Below are 12,845 nucleotides of genomic sequence, written 5' to 3'. Positions count from 1 at the left end.
CTATCATAGACCAGAAATGCCATGTGAAAAAGCGGTTATACAGCAAGGAAACTGTATGTTGGAAAACATCACCAGTTGAGAATTGTATACTGGTATGTAATGACAAATGTTTTTAGGCTCTTTCTTCAAGCTCAGAGAAGGGCAAAAGACATTTATTGTGCTTGGTCCCTTACACCAGGGGTCCCAAAACACCGGTCCATGGACCAGTACTGGGCCGCAGCATGCCAGCAACTGGGCCGCACAAACAAGCAAAGCCCCATCTGAGGGATGCAGGCTGCACACAAAACCACACACCCTCCAGTCAGCGGAAAAACTTCTCTCCACGCAACTGGTCCCTGGTGCCTAAAAGGTTGGGGACCTCTGCCTTACACTACAGAGTAATCACATGGACCTGGATGTTCTTCTCATAAAGCACAGAAAGCCAGACTTATTTTCAGACAAAGGTCAAAAGCTGTTCTACCATAGCTGTTCTTACATGACCAAAAAAAAAAAGTTCAATTCAATAAATGGAAACATAGTACATTCAAATTTCACTAATTTCTGACACAACCCATTCAATGAATGAAAAACCTTTTTTTTCCTTATCAGTTTCCTTCACATAATACCTGGTATCATATAAAGGAATTCATTGAAAAAAACACTTGATAGCATTGTTGAATTAATTTGAGACTTTAGAAACATTTAAAATGGTCTGCGAAAATGTCAATTTTTACTCCTAGTGACCTCACAGATCCAGGCATACAATTTTCTTGACAAAAATATGAAATGTTTTGCTGTTGCCTTCTATCACAATTTTTTGTTTAAAACATTCCCAGTCAAGTCTACAAACTTGATCCAACTCTGGCTAACATTTTCAAGATCAGCAGAGAATGCTACAACCTGCTGAGATTAATTATAATATCATACAATAAAGTTTAAGTTTAATATATTGTATGATATATTAAAGTTATACAATAAAATCTAAAATCCCTAACTAATATGATTAAGGCATATGGGAATGTAAGGATAAGATGAAAAAAATATCTCATTTAGTCGTAGACATTATGTACATATTACTGTTCCTTGTTTGTTTTTGCGTCACCTGAAACTCATTTTAATTAAGGTGAATATTGCATCACATATTTCGGACATTATTGTAATTGAACAGAACTGGGTTATTAGAAAGATTGGACACTTACTTTGGAAAGATGGCAGTCATCAAAGCAGAAGCATACCCAGGCTTGCAAACACCCTCTGAGATATTACCATATTTTGATACTAGCTCTGGAGGCCTGTAAAAAATAATAAGTGTTATGATCATCCTAAGAAATAAATGACAAGCGGATCAACTAAATCCTTTTATCATTAGCGTTTTTGAACAGCAGCAACAGGAACAGAAAAGTCTTATGAAATTAAAATAGGATGTCATCAAATTGCACCAGGTGGCTTCTGGTATGTAGTGTATTTCCTTGCCATTTTGGAGTTTGGACTCCAAAAATATAAGGAAAAATATTACCTTTTTGTCCTGGAGCTACTATGTAATACTATATTACTATGTAATTTTATTACTACATAATCTAGTAAACAATTACTGTGTTACATTTACTATTATTTATTATTATTTATATGGCTACAGTTTGACCATTCAATTCTCACCGGCTCAAGATTGACTCAGCCTTCCATCCTTCCAAGGTTTGGTAAAATAAGCACCCAGACTGTTGGGGGCAATATGCTGACTCTGTAAACTGCTTAGAGAGGGCTGTAAAGCACTGTGAAGCCGTATATAAGTCTAAGTGCTATTGCTATTATGTAAACGTTACAATGTAATACTAGAACCATACAGTAAATCTAACCAAGTTAGTATAAATTTCTTCCACCTACTGTGAAAATGGAGAGGTTGTATACCATAATTCCAACATGATTTCCTTTTATCATTTTCTAAGACCTGTCTCTTTCACAATCAGTGAATATATAAGACTGAATTTATATTCCAAATGAGTAGTTACTATGGTGAAAACAGCTATTTCTGTCAGCTTCTTTTTCTACCTGTAGTCTTCATATAGTCAAATAATGAAGGCCTAACTTTCCCCAAATTTCAGTGCAAAATTTGAGTATAAACAGTATCATTCATATAAAGCCGAGGTTGCCTACCCCTGATATACTGATATACTGTTTAGAAAAAATCTGCTTCTTCATAGTATTCATGCATGACAGAGCCTGCATTTCCCAAACTGGTGCTCTCCAGATATTCCAGCACATCTAAACCACATTTGGACAATGGAAATGCAAGTAATGAGAAAGTCTGAAGTTAAAATTTAAACTATTATTAAGATTTTATTCTTCTTTAAGATTTAGCCTTAGATACTTCTTTTAGCTATTTATCCTTATACATCCTGAGGAGACTGTTTAGACTTAACAACTGAATTTAAGATATTGGCTAAAAAAAACCACCACCTCTCATGTTTGTGTTTTCTTTCATTCATGGCACTCTGATTGTCCCATATGAGGAATGAATAGGCGGTCTGGCAAATAAAGACACAATTATATACAAAGTCTCCAGGTCAGAGATAGACTTATTGAATTTTTCTAAGTATAATAAATAGTTCATATTCTGAGATGTCACAAGCAAAAATAGGTTTGCAGCCAACCACAACTACCAGTGCAGTTACTCAGAATTATCACATACCCCATTTTGGTCACAGACTTGGTCTGTCTTTTATGTTTCTCATTCTATGTTGTTTTATCCATTTGAGAGATTTATTTTCCTGGATCTATTCATTACTAGACATGATAATGATATGGCCAACTGGGACATTCATAGCCACCTTGAATATTAGTGAATAGTTACAAACCTGGATCAACAACATGCTTCAGAAGAAAAAGCAAATACTGTTCCTCTTTTGTAACTGAAAGCAATACAGGTCCATTTCTCATGCCTTGGGTCCTAAGAGGTCTTTTCCTATTCCCACCAGGTCATCCCAGGCCTGATTCTCAGTCCACCTGGCCAAGCACCCTCCTCTTCATTTACCTTTTAAAGAGCTCCAAGGCCTTCCAGAGTCCTGGGATGACTTCTTTGCATGGTTGCATGGCACAGTTCTGAAAACAGCTGCCATTTTGTCCCATCCCCTAAATGGCAGAGGCATTTGGGTCACCGCTGCACAACCCAGGGACAAACTGCTTCATTTTGCTGCCTTAACAAACTTGCAGTGGAGACCTCTCTAAGGAAGAAAATGAAGCAGTCTGTCTGATGGCTGCTGTTTTGTCCCTGCCCTTTTGTGGGCTGGGACAAAATGGTGACCGCATTTGGGTCACTGCTGTATGGCCCAGAGACAAACTGCTTTGTTTTGCTGCAGAGGTTTTCCACACCATTCAGAAAAAACTGAAGCACTGTTCAAACCTCTCTAAGGCAGTAAAATGAAGCAATTTCTCTGGCACCCGCCATTTTGCTCCTGCCCACAAGTGGGTGGGGCAAAATGGCGGCCACATTTAGATTGCCATCACCTGGCTCAGAGACACATGTCCTGTCCTACTTCCCCAACATGAGGTCCAAAGAGTTTGAGATGGTAAGTGTGGGGCATAATATTTATATTTATTAAACTTATATATGGGTGTGTCCTGAGTAGGCCCAAATGCTGTAGTGTCCTGGTAGGGTGGGATGCGGGGAGAGAGGCAGGATGACACTGCAGCAACCTAGGGTGGGTTGTAAGGGTGAATGATGGCAGGACTGCTGCAGCCATTGTAAGTTTGAAGTCATATGTAGCTTTTGTGTGTGGGGGGGTGTCTATCATAATTTCGAATGTTTGTTAAATGGCCTGTCATATCTTGAGGATTGTTGTTGTTAGTTGCGAAGTCATGTCCGACCCATCGCAACCCCATGGACAACGTTCCTCCAGGACTTCCTGTCCTCTACCATCTTCTGGAGTCTATTTAAGCTCACAAGATCTTCAAGATCACATGAAGTACTAATAGCACTTTACAATGCCTTGGTAAGGCCACACCTGGAATACTGCATCCAGTTTTGGTCACCACGATGTAAAAAAGATGTCGAGACTCTAGAAAGAGTACAGAGAAGAGCAACAAAGATGATTGGGGGACTGGAGGCTAAAACATATAGGGAACGGTTGCTGGAATTGGGTACAGTATGGGTAGTTTAATGAAGAGAAGGGTGAGGGGTGACATGATAGCAGTGTTCCAATATCTCAGGGGCTGCCACAAAGAAGAGGAAGTCAAGCTATTCTCCAAAGCACCTGAAAGCAGGAGAAGAAGCAACGGATGGAAACTAATCAAGGAGAGAAGCAACCTAGAAGTAAGGAGAAACTTCCTGACAGTTAGAACAACTAACCAGAGGAACAACCTGCCTCCAGAAGTGGTGAATGCTCCAACACTGGAAGTTTTTAAGAAAAGACTGGCCAGCCATTTGTCTGAAATGGTATAGGGTTTCCTGCCTGAGCAGGGGGTTGGACTAGATGACCTCCAAGGTCCCTTACAGTGGTTATTAGGGACGTTAAGCTCATTCTTGTATAGTTCTTCTGTTTAATTTTGCCATCTCTTCTTAATCTCTTCTGGCTCTCTTAGATCCCTGCCATTTTGGTCCTTTATCATGCCCATTTTTGTATGAATGTTCCCTTCATCTCTCCAATTTTCTTGAAGAGATCTCTGGTCCTCCCTGTTCTATTGTTTTCTTCTATTTCTTTGCACTGTTCATTTAAGAAGGCATTCTTATCTCTTCTAGCTATTCTCTGGAATTCTGCATTCAATTGGGTGTATCGTTCTTTTTCACCCTTGCCTTTCGCTTCCCTCCTTTCCTCAGCTATTTGCAAAGCTTCCTCGGACAGCCATTTTGCTTTCTTGCATTTCTTTTTCTTTGGGATGGTTTTAGTTGCTACCTCTTGTACAATGTTGCAAACCTCCGTCCATAGTTCTTCAGGCAGTCTGTCTATCAGATTTAATTCCTTAAATCTATTTGTCACCTCTACTGTATATTCATCAGGGATATGATTTAATTCATACCTGAGTGGCCTAGTGTTTTTCCCTACTTTCTTTAATTTAAGCCTAAACTTTGCAACAAGAAGCTCATGGTCTGAGCCACAGTCAGCTCCTGGTCTTGTTTTTACTGACTGTATAGAGCTTCTCCATCTTTGGCTGCAAAGCATATAGTCAATCTGATTTCTGTGTTGACCGTCTGGTAATGTCCATGAGTAGAGCCGTCTCTTGGGTTGTTGGAAAAGAGTGTTTGCTATGACCATCGTATTCTCTTGACAAAATTCTATCAGCCTGTGCCCTGCTTCATTTTGTACTCCAAGGCCAAACTTGCCTGTTATTCCAGTTATCTTTTGGCTTCCTACTTTAGCATCCCAATCCCCCATGATGATAAGGACATCATTTTTTGGTGTTAGTTCTATAAGGTGCTGTAGAGCTTCATAGAACTGGTCAATTTCATCCTCTTCAGCACTGGTGGTTGGGGCATAGACTTGGACTACTGTGATATTGAATGGTTTGCCTTGGATTCAAACTGAGATCATTCTGTCATTTTGAGGATTGTATCCCAGTATTGCTTTTCCTACTCTTTTATTGACTATGAAGGTTACTCCATTTCTTCTGAGGGATTCTTGCCCGCAGTAGTATACCTGATGGTCATCTGAATTAAATTCACCCATTCCTGTCCATTTTAGTTCGCTGATACCTAAGATGTCGATGTTCAGTCTTGTCATCTGTTGTTTGACCACGTCCAGCTTTCCTTGATTCATGGATCTTACATACCAGGTTCGTATGCAGAAAAAATCTTTACAGCATTGGACTTTCCTTTCACCATCAGACACATCCACAGCTGAGCGTCCTTTCGGCTTTGGCCCAGTTGCTTCATTCTTTCTGGCGCTACTAGTACTAGCCCTCTGCTCTTCCCCAGTAGCATATTGGACGCCTTCTGACCTGAGGGGCTCATCTTCCAGCGTCATATCGTTTTGCCTTTTGGTACTGTCCATAGGGTTTTCATGGCAAAGATACTGGAGTGGTTTGCCATTTCCTTCTCCAGTGGATCACGTTTTGTCAGAACTCTCTGCTATGACCTTTCCGTCTTGGGTGGCCCTGCACAGCATAGCTCATAGCTTCATTGAATTACGCAAGCCCCTTCGCCACAACAAGGCAGTAATCCATGAAGGGGCAATTATGAATAAATGTATCCAAATATTTCTATTGTTCATTAATTTTTATTTACATAACTTGGTTCAGATATATGGTTTCTATACATTTTCTTTTTAAAAGTTGAACGCTAGTTTTCTCCTAGATCCCTAAAACAGACAGAGTACATATATCACATGCCATATTGAATATTACTACATCTCAGACAAGATATTTCTTTACTGGGATAATTTGCATAATTTAGGAATTGCAAAGAATCTTGCCTAGTAGGCCATCTCCAATTACTCAAGGTTTTATATATCTCGTCTCCATTCTTCACTGGCTTCCAGAGAACAAACCTGTTCTGTACCTGGATTAGGATTATTACACCAAATCAACTTGACAAATAGCATTTTGGGAAGTAGCTTCAAAAATATTTCATTATTCTTGCACATTTTCCAATTCTAGCTCATATAGGTGATACCATATTGAAAGAAATCTGCCCTACCACAACTGTACCTCAACAATGAAACAAGACTTAATAAAGACAAGAGACATTACTGATACTAATTCATGTTAATTGTTATTCTCAATTCAATGGACTTTTAAAATGTCCCACCAACAATAGTCATATTGCCACGTTGGTACAAAAGTCAGCCAACAGCATGTTTTATTAAGCTTTTCTACTTTCTGACAAACAAAAGTCTACAATGCATAAACTTCATCTTATGATTTAAATGATGTATATCAACTATTTAAAATGAGTTTAGATTTCCATTGTTATCACAACCTACATTTTTATTACATCTTTAGCTTCTATTCCTGTCATGCCATGCCTCCAATTTAAGCTACTGTGAAAATAATAAAGCCATATTTATATACAAATCTAGAGAGAAGTCAGGCATTGATTTAAGTTACTCTGACATTAATAAAAGGATGAAAAAAAGTATTTTGGTTGTTTATGTATGCCATGAGTTTAGACTAATTTAAATACTCATGAAATCCTAAGACATATGGCAGACAAAACAGCATTAATTAATAAGTAAATGCATCCAGAATAGAGTAATGAAGCATATTTTAATAGCAGCTTGACCTCTTTTTCACAAATTAAACCCAAAATCTCTTCAGATGAAGAGGACTAAAGTTATGGGATGTGACAAAATTGCTTAACTGAATTGGTGAACAGTTAAAACAATGGTATATTTGCCTCTGCAGGGAAATTCTAACTTTAAAAAAAAATCAAAAGATTTAATTCTTCCAATGCAGATTCTTCACCATTAATTTGAGACTGTCCCATAAATAACATTATTATTTTTTATTTATTTTATTTATTTTATTAGTTTTCTATACCGCCCTATTCCCGAAGGACTCAGGGTGGTTTACAGGGCAATATTTAAAAGACAATATAAAATTAAGATAAAAAATAGAATTAAAAAGAATTAAATTAATTAATAGCCCAACAATAAAACAATGTTAAAAACTTGAAACTAAAAAACCCCTCAGTCCAGGCCAGATAGATCGAAAAGCCAGGTTTTCAGGTCCCGGCGAAACGAGCGCAGGTTGGGGGCAGTCCGGAGTTCCACAGGTAAATCATTCCAAAGGGCAGGCGCGCCCACAGAGAATGCCCTCCCTCTGGGGATCACCCGCCGGCATTCCCTGACTGGCGGCACCCTAAGGAGGCCCTCCCTATGGGAGCACACTGGACGATGGGAAGTTGATGCTGGCAGAAGGTGCTCCCTAAGATAATCCGGGCCCATGCCATTTAGGGCTTTATAGGTCATCACCAGCAAATTTGTTAGATCTGCATATATAAAGATATCTCAAGTGAATTATTCTGCATATACTTTGACCTAACAGGCATTTCTTCTATATTTTAATTTTCCCTCACCTCAATCTCATTCCTCCTTTCCTCCTTTTACAAGGGCAAGTCTCCATTCTATCTGCTCTTTTGCTGTTTGGAATGTTGACCAATCCCCTTGTCAGCATTTCCCTAGTTTGATATAAAGGAAAAAATAAATATGTTAAACACGTTGGACAGCTTTATTTGGTGAGTACTTATAATGTTTTAGGACTAGCTCTGAGTGCTCTAGAGTTTCACGGGGATGTCAAGGTATCATACTTCATTCATAACCCTTCCATATTTTTCTACCACTTCTTTTTTTCTTACCACCATAACATCAGGAATTGCAAAATACCAGCCCTATGAGTGGTCTATCTGAAATGCACTTATGTAACCTGGTATTTCCAGTCCAAATGTTCCTTAATGGCAAAGTGTTGTGGGAAGATATCAGGCTTCACACCAGAACTTGATAGTAAATCACAGGTCTCTAGATGCGTAATTCTGATTTCTACTCCCAGCCAGATCTGGCAGCTGATTCCAAGACACGACTCAACTAGATTCAAAACTTTACTGCAGACAAGAATGAAGCCAAATTGCCCACAGCGTGGCAAAGAGAGGCAAGCATAAATAAAGGTACTGGCATTTGGACAGAGACAGCAAAAGAGACAGGGATATGGTTTTGTTGGATGCATCAGGGAAGAATGGATAAGGCAATGAATTTTGGTTTTATTGCTTTAATATTTTTTTCTTTTTCTTTTGCTTATTATAAGTGCTCAAAGTCATGTTTGTAAGATTGACAGCCACATACATCTGACAGATAGACAGACAGAGATAGAGATAGAGATGGAGGTGGAGATAGAGATAGACAGACATTCCAGAGTTTAAACTCTAGGTTTATCTCTCACCGCTTTTGAATTAGCAAATATTTAGCAGATCTCATAATGGTTTTGGGAAGCAGCTGCGATAAATGTAGGTAAGAGCTTATTCTAGCCTAGGAACTTCTATTTTGACTTCAGCAGCCTCAGTCTTTAGACTAGGTGCCAGGCTGTCTAAAGAACAATGCACTGTGCTATAGGCAAATAATTATTTAACAATTATATACTGTAATTGTTTTTGCTCACTGAAAACAGCCAGTTATTAAGCAGCATTCTCTCTATTTTCAAGGAACAAGTTAAAACTATTTTTTTTTCAATCAGCCTTTTAAACTAGTTTTTTATTTTATATTTTAATTACGATTTCAGACTTTGAAGAAGCAGGTTAGGAAGAGTATCGATGCTTTTGAATTTTGTTATTGTAAAAGACTTCTGAGAACACCACCAAATCAATGGATCACTGAACAAATGAACCCAGAGTTCTCACATGAAGGCATAAATGACCAGGTTGAAATTATTGTACTTCAACACATTATGAAAAGACCTCGCTCTCTGGAAAAGGCTCTAGTGCTGGGGAAGATGGAAAGAAAAAGAAGAGGACAACTAGCAGCAAGATGGATGGATTCAGTTACAGTGGCAATGGGTACAAAGTTGGAAGACCTGAAAGACCAGGTTAAGGACACATTATCGTGAAGAAAATTTATCTATGCCATCCATCACTGGGAAGTGAAAACAACTTGATATCACACAATCAATCAAAATTATGATGTAACTGTCCTATTTTATGATACCTAATAGAAAGATGAGCTTTTCCCACCAAGTCATTACTGTAATTTGTGAACTGAGAGGAAAGATTATCTTCCACTCTGAGAAGATTCTTGAATGTGATGGGAGGTACAACAGCTGCAGAAATAAATGCCTTTGTAGCATTAATTTGAGTGGGGTATCTTGTCTGCCGGATTTTTTTTTTAAAAAAAGCTAGTGTTTTTCAGTCATTCATCCCTTCTTCAGAGCAAGCTTCTACAAAACAAAAATTGGAGTTTTAATGGCCATATGTATTTTTACAGCCCAGATCTGATAGTCCTATCCTTACTTCATATTTATCCTATTTTGTTCCCTCCCTTTTTTCCATCTCCTTCTCAGTGAAGCTGCCTTATGTACACACACACACACTTGTGTGCAGACATGGCAAATCAAATTTATAAATGCTCTATTTTTATGAGTATTTGTTAATTGGATGATGATGATGATGATAATTCCTGCTCCCCCTTTTGGAATGTGCCTTCTGGAGGGTATAGATGCATACACATACAGATATACTGTATATGCAAACTATAGTGATTTAGATGCATACATTTATCGGAAGGAAGGAAGGCTTATTTCCAGGGAAGATAACAAACCTAACTTGACAAAGTGGGGAAGTGAAGCGTTGTTTTTGAGCTATCAATTGCTTTGATATTTTAGATGGAAAGATAAGAGTGTCAATCCAATAATCAATAAACAAATAAAGAGCACATTAATCTGTCAGCAAGATTAAAAGCAATATTCAAAGTTGACTTTGGCTACATGTCAGGTTGTTTATAATGTTCCACCTAATTTCCTGTTTCTGTCATAAAAAAATTCAGATGTAAATATATCTGTTACTCCAGACAATTCTACTCCTCCCAAAGAAGCTTTCCACCTTATTCTGAAGCTCTTCAGTATTTTAACCTGGGGGTCCTTATTTTGGAACCCAAACTATCAATATCTTGAGCTGAAGCAAATTGTACCCTCTCTCTCTCTCTCTCTCTCTCTCTCTCTCTCTGTGTGTGTGTATAGAAATAGAGACAGATTGACCCAGTACTTAAAAAGGGTTAAGTGAATTTTGCCCAATTTTATGACCTTTTTATGACCTAAGGGACGCGGTGGCTCAGTGGGTTAGGACGCTGAGCTTGTCGATCGGAAGGTCGGCAGTTTGGCGGGTCGAATCCCGAGTGCCGCGTAACAGAGTGAGCGCCTGTTACTCGTCCCAGCTTCTGCCCACCTAGCAGTTCGAAAGCACGTAAAAATGCAAGTAGACAAATAGGGACCACTACGGTGGGAAGGTAACAGCGTTCCGTGCGCCTTTGGCGTCTAGTCATGCCGGCCACATGACCACGGAGACGTCCTCGGACAAGCGCTGGCTCTTCGGCTATGAAACGGAGATGAGCACCGGCCCCTAGAGTCGGAAACGACTAGCACGCATGTGCGGGGGAACCTTTACCTTTTACTTATGACCTTTTGTGCCATAGTTATTAATTGAGTCACTGCAGTTGTTAAATTAGTAACCCAATTGTTAAGTGAATCTGGCTTCCATATTGACTTTGCTTGTAAGAACGTTACAAAAGATGATCGCGTGATTCCGGGATGCTGCAACATTTATAAATATGAGCCAGTTGCCAAGCATCTGAATTTTGATCACATGACTGTGGAGATACTGCAACAGTTGTGATAAAAATGGCCATGTCACTTTTTTCAGTCCCATTGTAACTTTGAACCATCACTAAATGAACTGTTGTAAGTCAAGGACTACATGTGTGTGTGTGTGTGGAGAGAGAGAGAGAGAGAGAGAGAGAGAGAGAGAGAGAGAGAGAGAGAGAGAGAGAGAGAGAGAGAGCGCTACAAGTATGTGTCTATAATGGTATGCTGACATACTGGTTTATCTGAAAAACAGTATGCTGACATGCTGATTTGACTGAAATTCACTGGTTCAGGCACGTCATTCAGATGGTTAATTGTTTACATTAATGCTTTGTACTTTACTCTTTAATGAACTGAAGTATATATTATACAATATATCTACAGAGTCAAGATAAAATTAAGAACAGTTAAAAGGAGGAAATATCTCTGCAAAACACAATGGAAAAAGTAAGTCAAAGCGGAAGCGGTACAGATTTGGATGGGAGAAAACAGGCTTCGACTCAACCCGGCCAAGACTGAGTGGCTGTACATACCGTCATCACGTTTAGTCCAAGAGGTTCCAACTTTGACTATAGGAGGAGAGATGTTACCTCCCATTGACAGAGCACGCAATCTGGGCGTCCTCCTAGATTCACGACTCAGTTTTGAAGATCATATTGGAGTCGTGGCTAGGAGGGCATTTGCACAGATTCGCCTTATATACCAATTGTGCCCCTTTTTGGACCGAGATGCCCTACGTACAGTCACCCACGCACTCGTTACCTCTCGTATAGATTACTGTAATGCTCTCTACATGGGGCTGCCCTTGAAGACCACCCGGAGGCTTCAGCTGGTGCAAAATGCAGCTGCACGGGTTGTGATGGGAGCACCCCGATACTCCCATATTACACCCCTCCTGCGTGAGCTGCATTGGCTACCGGTTGCCCTCCGGGTGAGATTTAAGGTGCTGGTACTTACCTTTAAAGCCCTACATGGCTTAGGCCCGGGATACTTGCAGGACCATCTGCTGCCGGGAACAAATTCCCATCGTCCAGTACGCTCACACAGAGAAGGCCTCCTCAGGGTACCGTCAGCTAGGCAATGTTGGCTGGCGACCCCCAGGGGGAGGGCCTTCTCTGTGGGAGCGCCAGCCCTATGGAATCAGCTCCCCCCTGAGCTTCGGATGGCCCAAAATCTCCAATCCTTTCGCCGCGGCCTCAAAACAGTCCTTTTCCACCAGGCTGACCTGGACTGACAGGCATTTTAATTATTTATATTTAGAATTTTCAATTTATTTTTTAGTTTTTAATTTTAATTTATTGCTCAGATGATTTTAATTTTATTTTTATCTTGATTTCTGTACTTATTATGTGCTTTGTTGTTAGCCGCCCTGAGTCCTTCGGGAGATAGGGCGGGATATAAATCCCATCAATAAATAAATAAATAAATAAATAAATAAAAGTCAAAAGAAGCCAAGTGCTTGATAACATATTCTAACACTGATACATATTTCTCTATAAGAGACTATATCTACAAGTAGCACCTAAATGCAGACTGCAGGCTAATAATGTAGTAGTTTATTTTCTTTTCCCTCCACCCAAAATGAGTGTTTTACTAGA

At 39.4% G+C, this 12,845-nt stretch overlaps 1 protein-coding gene across 4 annotated transcripts in view; it reads right to left on the bottom strand.

Moving 5' to 3' along the window:
* The window catches only part of ST3GAL3 (ST3 beta-galactoside alpha-2,3-sialyltransferase 3), a 216,014-nt gene that overhangs the window by 120,337 nt on the left and 82,832 nt on the right, over positions 1-12,845 (bottom strand). For 3 of the 4 annotated variants that reach the window (XM_081323183.1, XM_081323184.1, XM_081323185.1), the window contains exon 5: positions 1,179-1,271. The exons of the other annotated variant lie outside the window; for it this stretch is intronic. In XM_081323183.1, coding sequence (XP_081179309.1) covers positions 1,179-1,271 — 93 coding nt within the window. The remainder of the gene's footprint in view (positions 1-1,178; positions 1,272-12,845) is intronic. 4 annotated transcript variants of the gene reach the window in all.

This window comes from Vipera berus (genome assembly GCF_964194415.1).
Source record: "Vipera berus genome assembly, chromosome: 3".
Taxonomy (NCBI): Eukaryota; Metazoa; Chordata; class Lepidosauria; order Squamata; family Viperidae; genus Vipera; species Vipera berus.
This window is presented reverse-complemented; position numbering and strand designations above follow the sequence as displayed.